The 25,982-nt window shown below is 44.4% G+C and overlaps 1 protein-coding gene across 5 annotated transcripts in view; it reads left to right on the forward strand.

Annotated features, from left to right (window-relative positions):
- Nucleotides 1–25,982, forward strand: part of SH3KBP1 (SH3 domain containing kinase binding protein 1) — a 343,295-nt gene that overhangs the window by 75,332 nt on the left and 241,981 nt on the right. Inside the window, exon 1 of one of the 5 annotated variants that reach the window (XM_022565489.3) lies at nucleotides 7,666–7,794. The exons of the other annotated variants lie outside the window; for them this stretch is intronic. Coding sequence (XP_022421197.1) covers nucleotides 7,744–7,794 — 51 coding nt within the window. The 5' untranslated portion in view covers nucleotides 7,666–7,743. Of the gene's footprint in view, nucleotides 1–7,665; nucleotides 7,795–25,982 lie in introns of those variants that run through there. 5 annotated transcript variants of the gene reach the window in all.

Genomic DNA, 25,982 nt, shown 5'->3' on the forward strand with positions numbered 1-25,982 from the left:
AAAAAAAGAAGATCACTAGAGGAATTTGAAGTTTCTGATGTCCATAGGAACAGCCCACGTCAACATAGCCCAACTGTTGACTAGATTAACATAAATCCCCATACTAAGGGCTCATTGACCTCAGTAGTTACTGCCCTATACAAAATGTCTGGCTTTCAACCAGAAAATTACAAGGCATGCCAGAAGGCAAGAAAATGCAGTCTGAAGAGACAAAGCAATCATCGGAACCAGACGCAGATATGACACAGCTGTTGAAACTATCAAACACATATATTACCTAGCTCTGTACACTGAATGCCCTTCGTGTGCCAGGTGCCATTTTAGGAATGTGCTTCACAAGGTCTGTGCCCTTAGAGAGCGTACATTGTAACAGAGGAAAGAGAGCCTAACTGCAGACAAGCAAAAAAAAAAAAAACCAAACAAACCGTAAACCATGAAACATGCAACAAAGAAATACAGGAGGGGGAAAGGATAGAGTGAGGTGGCGTGTGTGAGCTGTTTCAGCCAGAGTCATCAGAGAAGGCCTCTTGGGGGAGGTGACATTGTAGCTCACACCTGAGTGATGAGGAGGTTCCTGTCATTACTCGGGCCATCTAAGTGGAGAACAGCCAGTGCAAAGGCCCTTAGGCATGAACAAGCTTGGCTCCCCTCAGCTTTAGAAGGTCACAGCGCTAGGGAGATATTGCTGATGAGAGCGACCCTTGCAGCTGAGTCACTGTCAAGGCTAAACCCAGGGAGGAAGTAGTGGGTGGGTTCCCTCTTGCTCTCATTCTTCTTCTCTTTTTTAAACACAGACAGTAATTACTCCTCTCCCCTAGCCCCCCCCCCATTTTGAGGGACGGGGAGAGCCTATTTTACCTTTTTTATAACCACTTCAGGACCTGGCACAGAGTGAAAAGGAATGTGAATTTGCTGTTGTGAGTAGAGGCCTTATTATTTATCCAGTAACGGTGTATTACTTACTCCTCTCCTAATTGTAGGGAATGTGCATTAACTCAGCTAATCCTCACCCCAACCCCACCCCAGGTAGTGATTATTCCTGTATTACAGACAGAAAACTGAAGCCCACAGGAGTTACCTGACTTGATGGAGATTGCAGCTGTATTATAGGTCAACCTTGGTATCTGAACACCAGTAGCCCGACTTCTCATGATTGCCTCGTAAGAACTAACTGGAAGGATGGGTATTCTGAAAATGAGCCTCTGGTGGGGGGAAAAATAAAGGAACATTATTGTTTAATTCTTAGGGTAACTCAGTTTACGTTAAAGTGTTGGCTAGTGAAACTGCCCAGGGAAGTGGATTTAATAAATACACTGAATGATCTATCATTTGTTCATTTGTTATGAGTGCTTAAAAACAGATGAAAATGGGTAGCTTAAACAGTTTCAACATCCCAATTCCCTTTGCTCTCTTACTACTACATATATTACTATGTAGTATTAATACTGTGAAGGCAATTGTCTGGCATTTGCCTACCCAGAACGTTCTGGAAAGCAGCATTTGTGATCTCAATAAGTGTTATGTCATTGGTACCAGTCTGCTGTTTTGTAGAATGCATTTTTCACCTGCTCAAATGCTTTTCATAATTTTTTCTATAATAATGCTTATCCACTGAGAATAAATGTCATAATATAAATAAACCACATTAAGTACACGATTTGAGGGGGAGAACTTTACATATTCATTGATTTCTTCCTTTCTTTTTTTTTTTTTTTGCCATTAGAGGAAAGAAAAAAGAACTTGCCCGCAAGCACCTCTCTTGATACAACCAGAAGGTTGCTCGTGTTGGGTAATGAAACATTTGTTGAAGGAAATGCAATCTGGGTGGAGTGTTCTCTAACCAGTAGTAATAATTGAGCACCTCCTGTGTACATAGTTCTCTTATCTGTACCATTTATGGTACTACATACTGGGAGGGAAAAACAGCAAACTCCTATACAACATTTCTTTTTTTTTTAAACATCTTTATTAGAGTATAATTGCTTTACAGTGGTGTGTTAGTTTCTGCTTTATAACAAAGTGAAACAGTTATACATATACATATGTTCCCATATCTCTTCCCTCTTGCGTCTCCCTCCCTCCCACCCTCCCTATCCCACCCCTCTAGATGGTCACAAAGCACCGAGCTGATCTCCCTGTGCTATGCGGCTGCTTCCCACTAGCTATCTGTTTTTACATTTAGTAGTGTATATATGTCCATGCCACTCTCGCTTCGTCCCGGCTTACCCTTCCCCCTCCCCATATCCTCAAGTCCCTTCTCTAGTAGGTCTGCTCTTATACAGCATTTCCCATGGACCAGAGAGGTTAAGTAACTTGCCCAGGGGAGAACAAATACTCAATGCCAGAGCTGAATTTGAACCTGTTGGTGGTTTAATTCGAGTCCATGCTCTCTCACTCCTGATTGTACTATGGTACAGGGGTACAGGATTGTCTGGGTGGCCTTGGCTATATTAAAACAACAACTTGACTTCCCTGGTGGTGCAGTGGTTAAGAATCCGCCTGCCAATGCAGGGGACACGAGTTCAAGCCCTGGTCTGGGAAGATCCCATGAGCTGCGGAGCAACTAAGCCCGTGCACCACAACTACTGAGCCTGCGCTCTAGAGCCTGCGAGCCACAACTACTGAGCCCGCGTGCTACAACTACTGAAGCCCATGTGCCTCGAGCCCGTGCTCTGAAACAAACAGAAGCCACCACAATGAGAAGCCCACGCACCGCAACGAAGAGTAGCCTCCGCTCGCCACAACTAGAGGAAGCCCGCGCGCAGCAGTGAAGACCTAACACAGCCAAAAATAAATAAATAAATTTTAAAACACCAACAACAACAACAATGCAGAGCTTAATTAGCATGAGGGGTATCGGGTACCATAATCTGTCAGGTTCTAAGAACCTGCTAGAAATCTTTGCTGAGCTGGGTGTTAGGCTACTGAGAGATTTTTTTTTTTTTAATATGCAGCTACATTCACTTGGAACCACGACTTCCTGTGAATGCCTTATGATGTTATTTGAAGAAGAGAAATAAGCTTATGAATTTTTAAAAAGTTTCTTGAAGTATATTGATTTTTAAGAATGGATGCAATTAATAGTTCTCATGAGTCCTAAGAATTATTCACCTTGGTGTGCTTTGGGTCCACGTAGAGCTCTTTAATATTGAAAGACTTTGCAGGTCCTGCTGCTGTGCCCATGTAGGAGTCGAATGTGGCTGGTAGCTTTAAACATGCGCAGTAATGTAAGTGTTGATGCTGCCAGCACAAATGGAAAAATGTATTGCTTTTATTGAAAAAACAGGCTGTGTCTAGTCTTTTGACTCCCTTTACATTTAATCTAATACTTTCTGGGAGGGTGGGAGGGAGGGAGCGGGATTTGGCCCTTTTGTCGTTCATCAGTAAGATCCTGACAAACTGTGGGATGTGAATTCTGATGGTGACCTCCCACTGCTGCTTCTCTCACTTGTGAAGGGGAAACAAACAAAACACAGCCTAGGAGACTGTGAAGCCAGGTGATGGTATAGCCCAAGCTTCTCAAGCTCTATCGTGCCTTCCAGCTTTCCAGATCCGTCCTTTCCCATCTTGTTAAAATGCAGATTCGGATTCAGGGGGTCTAGGCTGGGTGAATGGGGGAAGGCTGAGATTGATGCTTCTTTTAGTAACAAGGGTGTAACTGACCCTTTTCACCCAGCCCTCTATTTTGGGGCTGTCTTGATCCCCTGAATCACCTGGGGGAGTTTGAACACCATGGATTCCCAGTCCACACACCAAACTGATTGGATTAGAGTCACAGGGGCTGAGGCTAGGCAGGTATTTAGGGAGAAAAAAAAAGCTACTGAAGTGATTTGGTAATAAATCTGTCACCTTTGTTTTTCTTTTGGTAGGGGAGAAGGGGGATAATGACAGCTTTGAAAACTTCACTGTTGGAATCAGATTGAGATGTTTAAAGACAAACTGTCTGACATCCCAAGGGCTTCCTGTTTGATCTAAACTCCCTGAGAAAGCCCGCCCACCCCGGCCGCCAAGGGAATTGATCAGTTCTTGATTGTGCCCAGGCTATCTTAAATCAGGGAGCATAGAGAAAAAGGAGAGTACTTAACGGTTGGTTTGCTGACCTGCTCAGCATTAGATAATGTCTGTGAAGGCTCCCGGAGTGTGTCCAGGGAAGCTGGGACCCAAATATGGGAAAGAGGAGTCATGATTATGAGGTAGGAGTTGAAATCACCGTTGTGAATATTTGAAGTGTTGTTTCAGCCCATTCCTCGCTCCTGTGTTGGAGTTTCATTTCTGGTGTTCCGAGAGCGAGAGCCGGGACAAGCAGGAGGGCTGGGCCGTATCTTTGTTGTGATGGAGCGCCAACTCCACGGTGGGTTTCTGCAGGTTGTTCCTTTCACAGAGTGACTTTTTCTTTTTTTTGAACACTGAGACTCTCCAGGAACTGGCTTTTTAACATTTCTTAAATTTTGCTATTAATCTTTTCCCCTGAGATCTGCAGGAAGATCAGACGCCAGGTGGAGACGATCTTGCCAACATTCCTGCATCTATTGGGTCCCTTTTAAAATGTGTAGTCTTGCTTTAAAACCAAGTGTTTCCCATTCTTGTTGTGTTTGTGACTTTCGGTACCCCAGCTCCTTACCTTGTCTAAGGGTTAAAAATAAATAAGGACACCCCATAATCAGAAAAAATAGTCAGACATTCCTGCCCTTCCTTTGCTTGAAAGCTTGTACACAGTGAGAGAGATGCTGTGCACTGTCACCATTACCTTCCGCATCAGGGAGCGTTTGAGCCGAGAAGCAGAAGTGCTCATCATGGTCGGAGACAGGGATTTCTTACAGGGTGGCATGTACATGTTGTGGGCACCTGTGTCCCTTGCTGAGCCTGAAGTCGCTCTAGGAAAGTGGGTGTGGGCGGGAGCCAGGACACGTGGGACCTACCTCTGGCTCTCCCATCCCCAATGTCAATGACACAAGGGACCTATAGGAGAAGCTGGTGTCCTTCCCCAAAGAGAAAGCTCAGACCAGTTCAGTGGGTGTCCATCAAGTGTCTGTCATGTCTGGAGTGCTGTTCTAGGCCCTGGAGTCTAGCCTGGTGGGAGAGATAGACCCAGAAACATACTTTTTCAACCCATTGTGACAAGCAGTCAGTCTGCTCAGGGAACCCAAAGGGAGGGGACCTAAGAGCTGGGGTACGATAGGAAGGACTAGATCGGTGAAGAGGACAGCTAGAGCGAGCGAGGAAGCAGGTGCAGTGTGAGCAGAGGCAGAGGGGAAACAATTTGATGAGTTTCTGGAAGTGAGCCTCGCCTGCGAGTAAAATGGGAACTGGGGAAAGTGAGGTCGGGAGGTGACAGGGACCTTGCATCCCTTTGTAAGGAACTTGGATTCTACCAGGAAGCACTGAAGGAAGGATTTTAAGCAGGGGCGTGCTGCCATCAGGTGTGGATGGAGGAAAAGTCTCCTCAACCTGTGACTTCTCCTGAATGAGCATCTGCTCCCATGTAGCTTTTTTTTAAAATAAATTTATTTATTTATTTTTGGCTGCGTTGGGTCTTCATTGCTGCGCGCGGGCTTTCTCTAGTTGCGGCGAGCTGGGGCTACTCTTCGTTGCGGTGCGTGGGCCTCTCATTGCGGTGGCTTCTCTTGTTGCGGAGCATGGGCTCTAGGCGCGCGGGCTTCAGTTGTTGTGGCTCGTGGGCTCTAGAGCGCAGGCTCAGTAGTTGTGGCTCATGGGCTGAGTTGCTCCGCAGCATGTGGGATCTTCCCGGACCAGGGCTCGAACCCGTGTCCCCTGCGTTGGCAGGCGGATTCTTAACCACTGTGCCACCAGCGAAGTCCCACCCCTTTTTTTTTAAACAGCTCTATTGAGATCTAATTTATATACTGTAAAATTTACCCATTAGGAGTGTCCCATTCAGTGGTTTTTAGTATATTTACAGAGTTGTGTAACCATCACCACAATCTAATTTTTGAACTTGTCCATCACCCCCAAAGGAAACCTTGTGCCCAGTTGCAGTCACTCCCATTTCCACGCCCAGCCCTAGGCAACCACTCATCTTTGTAATTTCTCCCTTTTCTTTAACATTAAGTAGAATGTTTTCTGTGAGTGTTTTATTAACTTTAGAGGAGTCTCTTTTGCCAAATTACAAACTCTTGCTCTTGGCTCCGCAGACTGTTCCTGTCAGCAGTGCTTTAGATCACATGTAACAGAAACCTCTCGGGGACTGGATTAGACATGGATATTTGTTATCTCAGTAATCGGGAGGCTACAGGTAGGGTGGACCCTGAGGGCAGTGTGATCAGCTGCTTAACATGATATCATAGACCTGTGTTCTTGCTGCCTCTCCACCACGGTATCGGTCTGGCAGTAGTTTCACCCAAGGGCTGGTTTCTCTGTGGTTGTCAGGCAGTTGTAGGATGGCATCCTTTGGCGGGGAAGCGGGGCCCTCTGCTTCCTTGTTCATAGCTGGTATGTAGGAGGAGGCCTTTCCTGCAGTCTGATTGGGTGAGCTGAGTTCCTGTTGCCCACCCTGAACCAATAATTGGTTTGCAATTAATTAGGCTGCCACTCTGGAGCTGGGAATGGGCTCTATGGGGGATAGGTGGGCACCTGTGACCAAGAGTGGACTCTGCTGGGTAGGCTTGTGAGTAATGGTACCTGAGCATTTTTGAAGCTGACCCTAGCCTTACGTCTCTGTGAAAAGTGTCATCAATTCAGATCTCACCAGTTCAGGAGTTCTTCACAGTCTGGTCAGGGAGTGCTCTGAAGTTTACCTTTGGATGATGTAATAGTGTGGGCAGTAGTGGGAATGGTGGTAACATTAACTTATGTGGGATATTAATAATTTAAGTCTCTTTAGAAAAACCTGTTTGCTTTAGGATAGAAATATTTAAATGTCACTAGTAGTAAATAATAGAACATCATTCTTATCTAGTTATTAAGTTAGCCCCTTGGAATCTCTCCTGGAGGAAAAAAAATAAAATCCTGTCCTGAATATGTCAGTTTTCGAGTTACTATAGGAACTTGGAATTAACAAAAATTGACTTTCTTTCAAGTATAATTCACACTTCACTAAGCCAAATAGACATTCTGCCAGTTATCTGGACTTTATTAAACTTTGCTTTATATGTAGTAGAAAAATCAAGGTAGGCCTCTGCTTTGCACAGTCATTTATTTGATTATGAGCTGTATTTTCAAGTCTATTTTGGAGTGAGGTTTGTCCTCATGTAAGTACTGAGCGTTTGCTGGTGCAGCTCTTAATGGTGAGAACGGATGTTGAAGAAAGCAAACACCATATGCCCTTTGTTTCCCGTGCATGTCCCCTCCTGGAGGCTGGGTGGAGTGTTTCAGCTGTCTCGAATAATCTCCATTTTGCTGTGACTGCAGACTTTGTGGTTCTCCAGCTCTCCTCTCTGATGTTAGTTACAACTTCTTCCTAATTAGGTGGCTCTTTTTCCTCTTTCTCCCCGGGGTCATAAAGGTTCCACACTCTCAAGTGCCAGAGACTGGATTCATTTTGAAAAAAACGCATTTCACTCGATTTGTGAGAGAAATAAGCACAGAGAGAGAGAGAAAAAAAAACCCACCCAGTGTGAATATGTAGCGGGAGGGGCGGGTGGGCTGGGTACGGGACAGGATGCTTAGAATAATTCTGCTGCCAAGTGAATCACAGAGACTTGCAGTTCTCGGCGAGCACGGAACACACTCCTGCCCAGAGTTCAGACACAGTCAGCCCGCTCTCACCATTTCATACTCCGCGGTATGGAGCTTTCCGCAGCCAAAGCCCCGAGTGCTGCCGATGCGTCTGAGATTGTAAGTAGGCCATACATCTGTTTCGATTGTTATTATGTCTGCATCTTTTGTAGCCTGTTGCCCGACTGCTTCGTAGGCCGGGAGGGAGGCACGATGGGGAATTTGGTCCTGGCTCAGTCCTTCCGAGATGGTGAGCAACACCGTTTTCCATTTGGACCCGGGTGTTTCAGTTTTCTTGTTTGCGGAGGAAGGGAATTTCTTTCCCCAAGCCCTCCTCAGTGACAGAAGTGGCTTTTGGCTGAGCCCCTTTGGTAGTGGCACCTATAAAGATTTGGAACAGGCCTGTCATCTGGCGGGATGGCTCTTTCCTTCTCCTGACCGCTGTCAATGAGTTTTTTCCAGGGGACACGGCACACGAGACAACCCCAGTCAGCCAAGCCCGCCCCTGAGTCCCCACGCCTGCAGATGGCCCTTTCACGGGTGAAGTGTCCCTGTCAAGGGTTGGGAGTAGGTAACATTTCTGAGGCAGCTGACAGAGTTGGGAGGCTGGGATGAAGCCAGGTGTGGAATCCAGCTTTCCTGTGGTGGGAAGGAATAAGGGGGCAGGAGAGGAGAATGACAGGACAGGGAGGCAGGACAGAAAGTTAGATCGGGGGCTTTTCATGCCACTGTCCTGTTGCTCGATGCCAGCCCAGGTGGCAGGCAAGGCTCAAATCCTCACTCAGCTAACTGTAGCCTGGGGCCACTAACAAAAATCTCTCCTGGTCTTACTTTTCTCACTTGAAAATTGTGATCACTGCACTTCATGGGATTGCTGTATTATTTGGAGTGATGAGCGTGAAAGCACCTGGCACTTGGTCAGCACTCCCTAAGCGATGTATTTTGCCCTCCTTTACCCCTTCTCCTTCCTCAGTGGGATATTAGACCATCAGTGCAAGCAGTGTGCTGGGCTCTGAAATGCCACCCATGTTGCTGTCCCCAGCTTGTTTGGGGGCAGCCTTTGTGGCCGTCGAGTTCCCTTGGTTGGTGTCATAGGTTTATCTTGAGGTCGGCCAGTTGGCCTGGTTGCCCTTTTATTCATGGGTACATGACTCCCCAGAACAAGGAGGTCTCGGGGAGAAGGTGTGAGTGGGTCGCGCTCATGTCTCACAGATCTGTTTGCCTTAGAGATCATGGGGACTGGGGAGGCTGTGCTAAGAGTCCTAGATGGAGAGTGATCATTCAGAAGAGCCATTTCTGCTTCAACTTTGAATTTCCAAGTTATCAATACCTATGTTCAGCCGGCGCAAGGGAGAAGAAAAAGGAATGATAAACCTCGAAGAACACTACTCAGCAATTTATCTGATTTCTGATTCAGAAGTAGGTGTACAGCTACTTCCCCGTGACTTTACATCCAGTTGTTTCAGTCATCCTGTTCATGGATTCAGGCAACCTCCATGCACATGGGTCAATTCCTAATTGCCTTCCCACCATTAGGTGTGTTTGCTTGTTTAGGGGGATTTTCTAGAGCCTGTCCTGTTAATTAGTTTTACCCTGTGCTTTATATTTGCTGACTGTGAGTTAATTGCTAATAATAGTGTTCCCTTGTCAGTTACAAGTTCTCCCACCCCTTTGCCCCCATTGAATTCCATGTATTTCATCTCATATTTAGGCTAAAACAGTTTGTCTCTAGCTGGCAAGACTCCTTAATAACCGTACTCATGAGCTGTAACACAATGGTAATTTTTACCCTTGATTTTGGAGACATTGTATCATCTGTACATTTTGTTTTGTGTGCAATGATTTAAGAGTGCCTTTTTTTCCTTAACCAACATCAAAGTCATGTATCACAATGTACCAACCTTCAGTAGCTCTCTGTTGCTCTTCATTGGAATCCACCTTCTTGCCCACTGCCGGCTGTGCCTTGTATGATCTGGCACGTGCCTATCTTTGCAGCCTCATCGCGGTCACCCTCCCACTTGGCCACTTCCTCCTACCATACCACCGCCCTGGCCACCCTAGCACCTGCTGAGCCCCTTCCTGCTTCTGGGCCCAGGCACTTGAGGTGCTTTCTCCTGGGAGCACCCTTTCTTTGGCTCTTGCTCGGCTGGCTCTTGTTCTGCTTTCAAGTGTTACTCAGAGAAGCCCTCCTGAGCCATCTTATCTAAAGGGACTTCCTCCATCTTAAGTTTCCTTCTCCCTTCCCGTCACATCACCACATCTATTTCTTGCAGGGCGCTTACATCACAGCCTGTAAATCCCTTGTTGCCTCATTGATTTACTTGGCACTTGCTGTCTCCTTCACTGGAATTTCAGCCCTGGTGCGGGCAGAGGCCTTGTCTGTCTTATTCCACTGTATCCCCGGCGCCTAACTCAGTTCTAGACACATAGTAGATGGTCAGCAAATATTTGTTGAACGAATAGAGGCTTTGGATGACTGATACAGTGGATGCCTTCTAAGTAGTGTGCGACTGCAAGCTGATAAAGTTAGTTCCCTCTTTTCTGTGCCAGACCCTCCCCACCCCATGTGCCTCCGTCACTGCTCTGGCACTTTGGGAGCACTCCAGACCCCAGAGCCCCGTTTCCCTCTCCTGGCAAGCCCATGGCTGGTATCAGGAGTCACCCTCTAACTGTTTTAAGCATCACTTTTGTTCTCAAAATGAAAACCACCTGTCTTCAAAGTGATTTGCTTAAAACAAATGCGTATTTCTTTAACAAGGCCTTCCTCCCCTTCTGCCTTTCCCCATCTCCTGCCAAGAAGAATGGGAAAACACTCTTATCTTGGAAAGTGATTTTTCCCTCTGGTCACAATCCACAGCTGGATGATTTATCAGCCAGTGTGCTGGGCAATAGCTTCCCCACCCTGCGGCTCTCAAACGGTGATGATTTGTTCTCCTGAGAGGCTTGAAGGGGGTCCTGTGATGGAGGCTTGGCGTTGACACTGCCCATCTTTGTATATTTCCTTTAAACGTCCTTCCTACAGGTACGGAACCTAGCCCAGGGCACCATGTAAATGGCGGCAGGGGTGGGGATGGTGTCTAAGTGCTTTCTGGTGGACTGTTTGCCAGCTCATTGATTCCTTAACACCAACTCGGGGGAGTAAATAGTATTACCCCCATTTTAGAGGTGGTGAGATAGAGGCTCACAGAGGTTAGGTAGGTCATAAGCAGCCAGAATCAGAACCCAGGTCTCTCTGGCTTCCAAATCCACGTATTATTTGTTGGTGTACTCAGTGTTCCTTAGGCTGTTTTTTTTTTTTTTTCCTCACTGCGCGGCTTGCGGGATCTTAGTGACCTGGCCAGGAATTGAACCCGGGCCCTTGACGATGGAAGCGTGGAGTCCTAACCACTGGACCACCAAGGAATTCCCTCTTAGGCTTTTTTTTTTTAAATATAAATTTATTTATTTATTTTTGGCTACATTGGGTCTTCGTTGCTGTGCCGTGGGCTTTTCTCTAGTTGCGGCGAGCTGGGGCTACTCTTCATTGCGGTGCTTGGGCTGCTTGTTGTGGTGGCTTCTCTTGTTGCAGAGCACGGGCTCTAGGCGCGTGGGCTTCAGTAATTGTGGCACGCGGGCTCAGCAGTTGTGGCTCGTGGGCTCTAGAGCGCAGGCTCAGTAGTTGTGGCGCATGGGCTGAGTTGCTCCACAGCACGTGGGATCTTCCCGGACCAGGGCTCGAACCCATGTCTCCTGCGTTGGCAGGCGGATTCTTTATTTTTTTAAGAAGATGACTTTTAAATTTATTTATTTTTCCTGTGTTCTTCGTTTCTGTGCGAGGGCTTTCTCCAGTTGCAGCGAGCGGGGGCCACTGTTCATCACGGTGTGCGGGCCTCTCACTGTCACGGCCTCTCTTGTTACGGAGCACAGGCTCCAGACGTGCAGGCTCAGTAGTTGTGGCTCACGGGCCTAGCTGCTCCGCGGCATGTGGGATCTTCCCAGACCAGGGCTCAAACCCATGTACCCTGCGTTGGCAGGCAGACTCTCAACCACTGCGCCATCAGGGAAGCCCCGGCAGGCGGATTCTTAACTACTGCACCACCAGGGAAGCCCCAAGCCTTTTTTTTTGACTATATCTTGCAGTTAAAAAACAATCTGGCAACTTAGCATACATGTGCACATACAGTACACATGTGCATATATGTACACATACATGTAGCTGCAAAACACTTCCTGAAGCAGTAGTTGCCTTCACTGTGTGTGATGCACTCTTTCATTCTCTGTTCTTTTCAAAGAATGCTGGTCAGCATATAGCAGGATTCCCTTCTTTTTAAAAGCTGAATAATATTTCATTATATATATATGCCATGGTTTCTTTATCCATTCATCCATCAATGGATGGATGTTGTTTCCATACCTTGGTTGCCAGGGGCTGGGGGGGAGAGGGAAATGGGAAGTTGCCATTCAGTGGGTATAAAGTTCCAGTTATGCACGATGAATATGCTGTAAAGTTCTGCTGTGCAGCAGTACTGTGTTGTGCACTTAAGTTTTAAGAAGGTAGGCTCGAGTGAAGTGTTCTTACCCGCCCCCTCACACACACACAGAATGCTGGTGAGGACCTTCTAAATTTTTTTGTTTTGGAACTCAACTGTTTTTATTTCACTCCTTTTTAAAAAAATTTTTTGGAGTATAGTTGCTTTACTGTGTTAGTTTACTGTGTTAGTTTCTACTATACAGCAAAGTGAATCAGCCATACATATACATATATCCCCTCATTTTTGGATTTCCTTCCCATTTAGGTCACCACAGAGCACTGAGTAGAGTTCCCTGTGCTATACAGTAGGCCCTCATTAATTATCTACTTTATACATAGAGTCAATAGTGTATAGATGTCAATCCCAATCTCCCAATTCATCCCACCCCCTCTTTCCCCCTTGGTGTCCATACGTTTGTTCTCTACATAATACAAGCCACAGACCGGGAGAAAATATTTTCAAAAACACATTGATAAAGGACTCATGTCTAAAATATTAAAAAGAACACTTAAAACTTAGATATAAGAATACATATATCCCAATTAAAAATAAAATAGCTGAACAACACTTCACCTCTGCTTATGAGGTTACAGAGCAACCATAATTTTCATTCATTGCTTATGGGAGTGCAAAATGGTACAGCCACTTTGGAAGACAGTTCGGCAGTTTCCTAAAAAGCTAACATACTCTTACAGAGCTAAATATATATGACTTAGCACTTATGCCCCTAGATATTTCCCCAAATGATTTGAAAACTTATGTTGACACAAAAACATGTACATGAATGTATAGTAACTTTATTCATAATAGCCAGAAACTGGAAAAATCCAAGATGCCCCTCAGTAGGTGAATAGATGAACAAACTATATTACATTCATTGGAATATTATTTAGCCATAAAAAGAAATTAGCTACTGAGCTATGAAAAGGCCTGGATGTATGTTTCATACATATTGCGAAGTGGAAAACGCCAGTATGAAAAGGCACAATAATGTATGACCCCACATTATAGGAAATTCTGGAAAAGGCAAAACTATAGAGGCAGTAAAAAGATCAGTGGGGCTTCCCTGGTGGCGCAGTGGTTGAGAGTCCGCCTGCCGATGCAGGGGACACGGGTTCGTGCCCTGGTCCGGGAAGATCCCACATGCTGCGGAGCAGCTGGGCCCGTGAGCCATGGCCGCTGAGCCTGCGCATCCGGAGCCTGCGTGTCCGGAGCCTGTGCTCCGCAACGGGAGAGGCCACAACAGTGAGAGGCCCGCGTACCGCAAAAAAACAAAAAAAACAAACAAAAGATCAGTGGTTGCTAGGGGTTTAGGGAATAGAAGGAGAGTTGACTAGCTGAAACACAGGTAATCTTTAGGGTGGTCAAAATATTCTGTATAATACTTGGATGCTAGGTACCTGACATGCATTTGTGAAAGCCCAGAGAAGTTTGCAGAACAAAGAGTAAATATTAATGTATGCAAATTTTAAAAAACATTTAAGTAGTTGGGTGATCCTAGGAAGGAATGCATACTGTGACAAGATAGTCTAGTTGTTTTATAATTGCATAAAACAATCTTAGTGAAGGGGATGGGGGATAAGGCGTGGCCCAAATGACTTTGGAAATGAGTAGAATCTGTAAGAGTAAAGGCAAAAGAAATTGCACATAAGTGCTGTACTTTAGTTGATGACGCTGTTTCCCCTGGGGGTACAGGTTAGAAATTCTGATACTGTTATACATGTGTACTGGAATTTAACAGTTAAGTAAATGAATGGCAGATGGCAGAGCCAAGTTTCTCACTGATTGGACGGGAGGTTATAGAAGTGAATAGGCTAGAATGATTCTTGTGGTTATGATTTATAGTTGAAGACATTAATTTGAACTCATGTTTAGCTGAAAATAGATTCAGATGATTTCATATACGAAGTATTTATAGATATATGTATATATACAGGTTAGTACACACATGTACTAACATGCTTCATGTTCTAGCAGCTGACAGGACCTAGAAGAAGTGAATATCCAGTAGCAAAAAACACACCTAGCAGTCAGATTTAGGTTTCTAAAAGCATTCTCTAGCAAAGTAACCAAGGTTCCTTGGAAAAATGATTCCAGGACTGAAGCAGGAAATATACAAGATGAGACAGAGCATCTTGTAGTGCCAGAAAGTGATTTTTAAAAAATCTACATTGATGGAGGTATGTCAAAGGGACAAATTAGCCACCTGAAGAGGTCCCAGTGGCCAAATCTGAAATACTTTGAATAACAAAATAAATTAGTATTGGATTAAAGCCTAAAGTATAAAGTAAATTTCCATGAGTCCATATTGATGTAAAGAAGATTGAATAAGTAAATAAATGGGGCACATAAACAAATACCCCTTGCCAAAGAATTCCAAATAATTTATGTAGATACTTTGACCTCAAGGAGAGAGAGCCTAAATCCCCATTCCTTAAGTCTAGGTTATGCATAATGACTTCCTTTTAAATTATGGAAGAAAGGAGACAAGAATAACTTCATAGTGGAGAAACCTGACAACCACTATCTCAGTCAGGTGATGGAAGTCAATATCAATGCCACGCTGATAATATGTACCCTTGACATGATGTGTTGACTGTGGCACTTTACCTCTGCAGTCTTCTGCGCAAAATACATAGCTCAGTCTAACCACTGGGAAAACATCAGACAAATCCCAAAAGAGGAAGTGATACAAAATATATAACCATTACCCCTTAAAACTTTCAGGGTCATCAAAAACAAGGAAGGTCTGAAAAACGATCACAGAGAGAAGTATCCTAAAGAGATATGACACTAAATATAACATGGACCTTCTAAATTGATTGCATGACCCACTAATTGATGGCAACCGGAACTCTTTTGGAAACAGCTTGACAAACACTAGTGTAGGTGAGATGTAATATATGCTTACTTTACATAGAGCTTTACATGATGTAAGCTACTTTCTAAAATGTCTGTGGAAGTATAACATACATATGTAAAATGCACATGAGAGTAAGCTTGTTGAAGTTTTGCAAACTGAACATATCTGTGTAACCATCAAATCAAAACACACACCGCTGATTAAGCTTCTTTGAATCAAGACAGGCAGGCATGGAGTACAACAGAAACAGATATGCCCACGATTTGTTCTGAATTATGCACATCTAGCTTACTTGATAGAATTTCTCTTTTTAGATCGATATTTTGTGTTTCCAGTGATGGGGCTTGACTGGTATTTTAGATCTAACAACCACCCAAGGAATGGAACAAGGCTTCCGTAAGGGCTGTCAGAAATGGGCAGAAAAGGAGGCTGGCTGAGCATGGGCCTGGCAAAATATGAACAACGAGGAGGAGGGGGAAAGGGCCAGGCCCCGAGGTTGGATATGGAAACATTCAAGTGTGAGGATTTATGGTGATAGTAATTGAGACCAATTTTACTGAAATTTGGGGGAGGGGTGTGAATGGAAAGGAGGGAAGGGAACTTGTGATTAGAGTCCCAGGCCCCTAGAAGCCAATGAACTTTTGTGTGAAATAAGGAACTTCTACCTCTCATGGTGGGTATTGAGTTTTTTTTTTTTTGTTGTTGTTGTTGTTTGCCGTACGCGGGCCTCTTACAGTTGTGGCCTCTCCCGTTGCGGAGCACAGGCTCCGGACGCGCAGGCTCAGCGGCCATGGCTCACGGGCCCAGCCGCTCCGCGGCACATGGGATCCTCCCGGACCGGGGCACGAACCCGTGTCCCCTGCATCGGCGGGCGGACTCTCAACCACTGCGCCACCAGGGAAGCCCCGGTATTGACTTTTAGAGAAAATTGTTTTAGCACACTGAAGCAAACTGCTTATTTCTTGGCGAAAGACATACATGCATCTCAATACAAACGGAAGCTAGAGTAACTCAGCTTTCGTAATATGTGTGTTCTGCAAGGCTGTCTCGGTGGACAAATTGTCCATAGTTTGTTGTAATGGGATGTCCACAGAAATGAAAGAGAGCATTTACTGGGCTTTTAAACATTACATGCTGTTACAAAATTTGGGTAATCAACGCCCTTGGTGAAATGCAATGATAGCAAATTTTGTCAAACTGCAGCAGCTTCCTTGAATCAGGAACTTCGGGATAATAATAAAATCCTTTATTCATTGTGGACTAGATAAGCTCTTGACCTGTGGTGCTCACTGTGGGTTGGTGCTTAATTCTGCATGTGTCGTGACTGTGTTTGTGCAAGAAAAGTCCTGGGACTGTAACACACACACACTGTGGCCCAAGATGAGGCACCCCGCTGGGGATAGGGAGCGGCTGTATTGGGACTTCCCTGGTGGAGCAGTGGTTAAGAACCCACCTGCCAATGCAGGGGACACGGGATCGAGCCCTGGTCCAGGAAGATCCCACATGCCGCGGAGCAGCTAAGCCCGTGCGCCACAACTACTGAGCCTGCACTCTAGAGCCTGCAAGCCACAACTACTGAAGCCCGCGCGCCTAGAGCCCGTGCTCTGCAACAAGAGAAGCCACCACAATGAGAAGTCCGCGCACCACAATGAAGAGTAGCCCCCACTCGCCGCAACTAGAGAAAGCCCGCGCACAGCAACGGACACCCAATGCAGCCAAAAATAAATAAATAAATAAATTTATTTTAAAAAAACAAAACAAAAGAATGAGTTACTGTTCCTTTCCTGGAGCTGAGCATCATGCCAGGGCAGTAAGTACTTGCTGGATGAATGGAGGGAGAAAGGAAAAAAAAAATCATAGCTAGCATTTAGTAGTATGTACTATGTGCTTTGCCTCTTTGATCTGATCTAGTCATCAGAACAAGCCTTTGAGGTAGACACTGTGAATATCCTTACCTTTAGAGTGAGCTTATGTCCCTGTTTGCCAGGGGACTGTCCTGGTGTTTGCCTGTTGTCCTAGCATTGACATCGATAGCCTCCTTTTCATTCCAAAATGTCCTGGTTCAGATGATAAATTCTTTTTAAAAAAATTTATTTTATTTATATACATTATTTATTTTTGGCTGCATTGGGCCTTGCATGCGGGCTTTCTCTAGTTGAGGCGAGCAGGGGCTACTCTTCGTTGCGGTGCGTGGGATTCTCATTGCAGTGGCTTCTCTCGTTGCAGAGCACGGGCTCTAGGTGCGCGGGCTTCAGTAGTTGTGGCTCGCGGGCTCTAGAGCGCAGGCTCAGTAGTTGTGGCGCACGGGCTTAGTTGCTCCGCGGCATGTGGGATCTTCCCGGACCAGGGCTCGAACCTGTGTCCCCTGCGTTGGCAGGTGGATTCTTCACTACTGTGCCACCGGGGAAGTCCCGATAAATTCTTTCACTCTGAAACTTCAGATCTTGTCATTTGACCACTAAGTTCTACTGCTTCACAATTTAGGTCAAGGAACATGTAGTATAAAAACAGCGTTCTTGATGTTTTCCAGTCCCCGTCTTTAGTGAAAATCACCGCCGTGATGTGTGACTAAGGGCAGTAGGAATGTGCTAGGCGAAGACCCATTGAAATCCTCTGTGTGAGCTCATTGCTGAATCTAGACGATGAGTAGCCCGGAGTGATAATACTGTTCACAAATGCCTGGTGCTTTATTATTTACAAAACCCTTTCTCCTACTGTATTGTGTTGAAACTTCTTGGCCCTGTGGCGTGGGGTGGTGGTATTTCCATTTTCGGAAGGAGGATGCAAGATCAGCAGGCCGATGTGGTCACCTGCCTGAGGTTTTACAGCCAGAAAAGGAGCTGATCCCAGATTCGACGCAGATATTCTGCCTCCATCAGCATTTTCTACCCTGCCAGACATGCCTTATGCAGCTATTCGACGGTGCTGTGGGGTTTTTTTAATTTTATTTTTTTTAAATTGAAGTTTAGTTGATTTACAATGGTGTGCCAATCTCTGCTGTACAGCAAAGTGACTCAGTTATACACGTATAGACATTCTTCTTTTCATATTCTCTTCCATTATGGTTTATCACAGGATATTGAGTATAGTTCCCTGTGCTGTACAGTAGGACCTTGTTGTTCATCCATCCTACATATACTAGTTTACACCTCGAGGGTGCTGCTTATGGAGCATTAGGACGTCACCTGGAGATTCATTAACCCCAACACAGGATTCCACAACCTCGACACTGTTGACATTTTCGGCTATTTAAGCCTATTGTGGGGCTGTCTTATGCACTGTAGGATGTTTAGCAGCATCTCTGACCTCTACCCACTAGATGCCAATAGCACACACCTCCTTTCCTCCCCCAGTTGTGACAGTGAAAAATGTCTTCAGGCAGTGTCAAATGTCCCCTGCGACACAATTGCCCCTGGTTACACCTGTCATTTCCCTCTCTCTCTAGTTTCTAAAGCATCAGAAAAACTATTGAAAGCCCCACAAAGGGGCAGAAAAGAGGACAAGCAACACATTTCACATGAAATTCGCTTCCACAAAAGAACATTGGGTTCTTATCCCAAGGAAGGATAAGATAGCCAGCATTTTTTAAAGTCAAAAATCACACAATTAAAAATGTTTTGTAATAGAAAAGTTAGAATAGAGATCAGCTGAAATATGCACATACAAAATCTCCTGTGATCCAACTGCCCAGAGATAACTATTGATACAATTCACATTATGCTTTCGCTCCTTCTAATCTTTTCGAACACAAGTGTATAAATATGTGTATCATTTTTCAAATAGGGCTGTGCCACAAATGCTGTTATAATCACTGCAGATATCTTTCTATATCTATGATATAGAGCTGCAGAGTGTTTCATTGTATGGCTACAGTATAATTTATTCACTCAGCCTCCTGTTGTGTACATTTGTTTTGTATCTACTTTTGCTTTTGCTTTTACATGCAGAGCTCTGTTGAGGATTCATGTGTGTGCATCTAAGCCTTTCACAGCTTTTTTTTCCTTATAGAAATAAGGCAATTTTAGCATCTAATGAACAAGTATCCGGGTCATAATGTGCTGGATTGTATTTTGATTATATTACGTACTTTTGCCCCTTAAAATTATGGAAAGTGCATTGATAAAATTTTGTTTATGCACTCAGCTTGCAGAATGGAGTGTGGAAAGTTCTTTGGTTTTCTGATTAAATGATGATTAATGATAAACCATTTAGGTTTCAGGCCTTGCTCATGAAAACCACTCTTAACTCAGGCTACTTCCTGAGTAGGAATTACAGCCCATTGACAATCAGTGAGTCTTCCTTTAACACTGTTCACTGCTGAGAGTAATTTAGGGCTATGTTCTCATGAATTCTCATTGCTCAAGTATTTTTCTTGTACGTGTTTAAAATGGAAAAACAAAACCTCGTGGTAAAAACATTGAAGCAGTACAGAAGAGCTTAAATATTCCCTACTTTACTCCCCTCTTGTTTTTTTAATTCCCTAGATATTTTTAATGCAACTACAAGCAATAAAAACATACAAAAAATTTTTTTAAACCCCACAAACTAGACAGTATGCAAGGTCTGATCCGAATGGCTTTTTTCAGTTAAAGTTTCCTTCTGTGTCTGCACCTTATTCTGTGCAATTGGTGCCCTATTTGGGGTTGTTTCAGGCCTTTCTTTTTCATCAGCAACAAAGCACCCTATTTATGTGAGTGCACCTGAAGGATAAATGTCTAGCAGTGGAGTTGTTGGGTTAAGAGTCTGTCCTTAGAATTTTCATAGATACTGCTAATTGCCCTTCTACCAATCGTATATATATATATATATATATATATATATATATATACACACACACACACACACACACATACATACATACATACATACATGTATATCCTGGCTTGCTTCCAGCAGGCATTTTTTTTTCTGCCTGGCATAAACTATGGATTAATAAACGCTGTGGTTGAACCTCATCTATGGGAAGGGCCATAATTGGTTAGGAGGAGCCCACAGTCTCCCTAGTGACCATTCTAGGGATTGACTCCTGGCCTTCGGGGAACCAAGGGGGAGATTTATTTACTGACTTTCTCCTGGAATTGGTCTGGAACTGGCTTTTACTTTTGTCAACCGTGGAGTAAGAAGTACATGTGTAAAGCTGGGAGACGATACCCAGGTAGGTGACTTTCTGGTGATGTTTGACGGAGTGTCTCAATTAGAATTGAGGTGGTTAGAAATGGACCTTTGTTACTAAAGAGGCTGCAATTATTTACTTCTCAGTGAGTCTCTGAAATAGAAGAGCATGTCATTTAGCATTTGGTACAATGTACTAAATGTAACATGTCAATATAATAAATGTAACTCTAATGTGATACAGTCATTTCATAACCATTTTCACTCCCCTTACGTTTTCTGTAAAGTCTTTTCTGATGTTTCTCCCTTCTCCGTCTTTGTCTACTCCATATTGATAATTTTTTGTACTGTCCTTTTTTTTTTGTCGTACGCGGGCCTCTCACTGCTGTGGCCTCTCCCGTTGCGGAGCACAGGCTCAGTGGCCATGGCTCATGGACCCAGCCGCTCCGCGGCATGTGGGATCTTCCCGGACCGGGGCACAAACCCGTGTCCCCTGCATCGGCAGGCGGACTCTCAACCACTGCGCCACCAGGGAAGCCCTGTACTGTCCTTTTAAAAAACTGATAATTACGGTCAATGCTGCATTTTGGACCTTTTGTTGTTTTATTATCTTATTTGTGACCAGCTTTGTCTCCCTAATCAAATGTTCACCACCCTTTGGTTTCTAGTCCTCATCGCCCTAGCACAGTGTTTGGCATATACGTATTTGGGTTGGGTGCTCACTTCAGAATCCTCATTTTATGGGGTCTCTGGTAAAAGAGGACCATCCCTGGACGGTCCCCCTTTGGGCCCCAGGATGGTGATTATTAAGGTCTCTGTTGCCTCACTCTTAAGGGCCTTGCTTTCCTGCCCAAGGGAGGGCACAGCAAGGTGCCATATTTTATTGATTTTGTATTTGAAGCCACGGAGGCTGGCCAATGTTTGAAGGTGGTTCCATGGCCCTGGATAACAGTGTGAGGGGCCTGTATTTTCTGAGAAGTCGGGGGGCTTTCTGATGGGCACTTCAAATGTTCACTCACTGCAGTCTTGGCCAGAATTTTTTGAGTCAGCCTGGGGTGAGCCACCCCGAGGCTGAGATACAGAGAGGAAAGCAGGGCTGAGGAAACTGACTTTTCCTGTCAGTGAGCCTGAAATTGGGGCAACTCTTGGTATGCACCCCGTTGTCCAGTGCTGTAGCTAATGCTAGGAGATGACCTAGGAATCGGGGCATGGGGCCCGTGCCCTGAAGGCGGAAGCTGACGGCTTTTTAGGTTTGGCCTCCAGCGGGGCTCCTTGGGCTCTCCTCTGCCTTCTCCTCATCCCTCCAGGGCTTACACCCGGGGCCCTGCTGACACTGTTCTCTGGGGAGCTTCCAGAGGCATGGCCTACACCTCAGCAGGGAGTCTTAAAAAAGAAACAAGCCAGAGAACTTTATTTTTCTTATTGTTCAAGTAATAGATTTTCTTTTTAGCAAGTAAAGAGAACCCTTTAGAGGCAGACAGTGTGATCCAAGGAAAATGGCCTTTGGAGCCAAATGGTTCTGGGATGGAATGTGGCCTCTGTGACTTTTTCCTTAAGGAGCTGTTATGAGCTGAATTGTACACCCCCCCAAATTCATATGAGGCTAGTCTAACTGGTGTCCTTGTAAGAGAAGGGGCCTAGGATACGGAGAGACACCAGGGATGCGTACACCAAGCAAAGACCATGTGAGGACGCAGTGAGACGGTGGCCACCTGCAAGCCAAGGAGAGAGGCCTCTGATGAAACCAAACCTGCTGACACCTTGATTTTGGACTTCTAGTCTCCAGAGCTGTGAGAAATCAATTCTGTTGTTTAAGCCCCCCAGTCTGTGGTATTTTTTATGACAGCCCTGGCAAATGAATATAGGTGCTTTTAGCAAGTCAGCTCCTCCAATTTTGCTTCCCCCATCACTAAAGAGAAGACCACAACACCTGCCTTTCAGAGTCTATGTGAGGGACAGACATAATCCTGGCTTAGAGCAGGTACTCACAAATGGTGCCGGTGATTTAATCGTATAATGATAGAAACCACCGCCCTGTCCCCCACCTAGGTTTTCTGGCTTCAGCCTGATTTGAGGGTTTTTTTCCTTTCTTTCTTTCTTTTTTTTTTTTACTTTCCTTTTAAGTGCTTTTCAAGCAGGGTTGCAAAGAACTCCTGGGATCAGAGGAAGTGGGTACTTCATGGGTTTATAACACGCAAGGAAATATTTTCTTCTGATTAATCCTTTTCACCCTTTTAATCTCCTAACATACTGGTGTTCCAGGTACAATTTTATTTAGGACAAGGATTCTGCTGCTAAAATTAATTGAAAGCACCTTTGGGTGTGGTATAAATATTTCCTGTACCTAATATCCACTGTATTAGTTTGCTAAGGCTGCCGTCACAAAGTACCACCAACTAGGGGTACTTAAACAACAGAAATGTATTGTCTCACAGTTCTGGAGCCTGGAAATCCAAGATTGTGGAGTGGGCAGGGTTGATTTCTTCTGAAGTTCTGAGGGAGAATCTGTTCCAGGCCTCTCTCCTAGCTTCTGGGGGGTTTGCTGGTGATCTTTGATGTTCCTTGGCTTGTAGATGCATCACCTTGATCTCTGCCCTCATCCTCGCATGGCGTTCTCTCTGCGTGCACATCTCCATTTCCAAATTTCTCCTTTTTGTAAAGATGTCAGTCATGTGGATCAAGGCCCACTCAGATGACCTCATCTTAACTTGATTGTCTGCAAAGACCCTATTTCCAAATAAGGTCACATTCACAGGTATTGGAGAGTAGGACCTTAAACGTCTTCTGGAGGATACAATTCAAGCCATAATAGCAATGATACTGGAACCCAATTTGCCGTCTGTGTCCCTCTGCCTGCAGCTGGCAGCTTCCCAGGAGAAGTGTCCTCGCCTGGTCTACAGCTTCCATTCGTCTTGCAGGTTTTAGTTCAGAAGTCACCTCCTCAAAGAGCTCTTCTGCAGCTACTCTCAGTATAGATTGATTGAATGAATGAAATAGATTGTGGAGTAAAATTGAAGTGTGACTGAGAATTATGCCGATATTTTGCCCTAAAAGTGTGAGGGAGCTTCTCTCTACCCCCCATAAACGTTACTTGTAGCTTTCTTGTATATCTTGGCTGTGTCACCACTACAGATGCTATTTAAGTATCATTTTGTGCCTGTGAATTGAGATGTCGGGCACCTCCCGAATGTCATGATGTTTCCTGTTCTGTGTGCAGAGCATGCCAGGAGGACTCAATCTGTTGGATTTTAATTTTTTTTTGCAGTGAATTACAACTTAATTATGATTTTACAATAATTCACAGAGCAGAACTGGCTAGAACCCTTCTCTGAAAGACCTCTCAGGTCTAGAAAACCTACAAATTATGAGTAAGGGAAGCATTTACTGATTCCAGTGAATCGGTTTGTGTTTATTGAGTATGCTCTATTTGCTAAAACCTTGCTAGGTGCTGTGCAGACAGTAGGTAGTATAGATAATAGTTATGGCCTCCAGTGCCACACAATTCATTTGCATCAAACATTCAAAAAATAAACAACAATCCATGCAAAGTTGAACGAGGATGTGTAGTGTAGAAATTAAGAAGGAAAGAGTGCTCACCGTGGGCCAGAGGGTCAGGAAAGGCCTTGTGGACAAGCTTAGCTTAAGCTTAGGCTACATCTGGAACAGGTAAAGATCCGAGGAGAAGAGGAAAATTACTAGTCCAGAATAATAGTAATGCACCGTGGAGGTATATAATAGTCCCAGTGTATATTGAGCGACCTTGTTCTAATAAGATTAATTTTGTTCATAGCATAGGTATGATCTGGTTTATAATAGGAAAATATTGGGAACAACTAAGCTTCCCATCAACTTGGGAAGAATAAATTACAGTACATCTCCATACTATATAGGATACTCCACAGCCAGAAAAAAGAATGAGAACACTTTTTACTGACATGGAAAGACCTCCCAAATATATTGTTAAGTGAGAAAAGCAAGGTTCGGGAGAGCATGAATCATATACTAACCTATGACACTTGCTTAAAGAAACTGGAAGATATGCAAGAAACTAATTACAATTAGGAGCAGTAGTGGTAAACTGGGGTAGTGGGAGCTAGATTGTGTGTGTCTGTGCGTGTGTGTGTGTATGTGTGTGTGTGTTTTATTTTGGAGATTTGAATGATATAAGTGTATCCTATTCAAAAGGGTAAAAAGAAAGCTACGCATGCTGACAGCAGTGTTAGCTCACACTGTTGCTACTCTGAAATTGATTGCAATGTCTCGGGGGCTTTGCCTTGCCGGGACAGAATGAATGAAGATTACCAGCTACACTAGACATCTAAGGGATAAGCTCTTGCATTTGCTCAGACAAGGAAATTCTCTTAACCAGGTTTTCACTTTTATGGGTTATCACTAGAAATGTTTCACATGTGCACTAGAGTAGAGGAAATAGTATAATGACCCTCTTTGTACCCATCGTCCAGTTCCAGCAATTACCAGCGGCCGGCCAATCTCATTTCATTGGTTCTCCCTCCTCCTTACTCTCCCCCTCCACCCCGACCTTGATTCTTTTGAAGGCAGCACCTTTCTCATTGTTTTATTTAGAATTATGACTCAGACCTCATGGATCCCACCATGGCCCCAGACATGCAGAGAAAATTGGATGCTTGAGGTGGAAAAAATTGTCTTTAACTGAATTTGGCTCATCTCCTTAGGTGCAGGTTTTAAAAATTATGGTAAAATACACATAACATAAAAGTTATCATCTTAATCATTTTTAAAGGTACGGTTCCGTAGTGTCAAGTGTATTCACATTGCTGTGCAGCTGATCTCCAGAACTCTTTCATCTGGCAAAACTGAAACTCTAGCCATTAAAGAACAACTCCCCGTTCCTCCTCCCCCCAGCCCCTGGCAGCCACCATTCTACCTTCTGTCTCTCTGAATCTAACTACACTAGGTACCTCATATAAGTGGAATCATGCTGTATTTGTACTATTGTAACTGGCTTATTTCCCTTAGCAGAATGTCCTCAGGGTTGATCTGTACTGGAGCATGTGTCAGAATTTCCTTCGTTTTTAACGGTGAAGAATATTTCATTGTAGGGATAGACCACATTTTTGTGTATTCATTCATCTATCAACGAACTCTGGGGTTTACGTTATGCCCCCATTTAGAATAGAGTGTTTTGTGGCTCATAATAATTTCATGCCACAGCACCATGATCTTCCAATTAAGAGAATAATCCTGAGCAGTTTGAGAATTTTTATGCCAAAAACTTGACCTGCAAAGACCAGCAAACCTTCCCTTCTGCTCTTGTGACTGAGGGCACCTTTTTTTCTTAAAGCCCTGGTATTGAATTTTGTCTCTCATTAGACTAGCTTATGAATTTAGAGAGAGCGGGACAGAGGGTGGGGAAGTATCTCCCTTTGCCTGGTACCTGGCGCTGTGCTTCGTGCTGGTTGGGTGCTCACGAAATGTTTGTTACAGAATGAACCGTACTTTGGACAAGTCACATAACCATATCTATGTATTTAGGGAGTTGAACCAGATGAATTCTAAGGCTCCTTTTGGTTCTAGCACTGTTTGAGTCCATTATTAAATCTCATGCTGAAAACTTCAAACTCTGGAAGACTGGAGAGTGGGGATGGGGGACAGGGAGTTTTGGGTAGATACGTTTTCAGTGCCCCTTGAATTATACCCCAGAGGCAGTTGCCTCCAAATAGAACCACCCCAGGATAGAGTGTTTCTTAAAATAACATTTTGGATTTGAGATTTCCTCTTTGTGTGGTGATAACATTCTTCGAATAACAAAAAGCCACCAGCTAAACAGTTATTTTGAGTTT

This window comes from Delphinapterus leucas, chromosome X (assembly GCF_059928025.1).
Source record: "Delphinapterus leucas isolate spDelLeu-1000000601 "Yukka" chromosome X, BTC_Dleu_Yukka2, whole genome shotgun sequence".
Classification (NCBI taxonomy): Eukaryota; Metazoa; Chordata; class Mammalia; order Artiodactyla; family Monodontidae; genus Delphinapterus; species Delphinapterus leucas.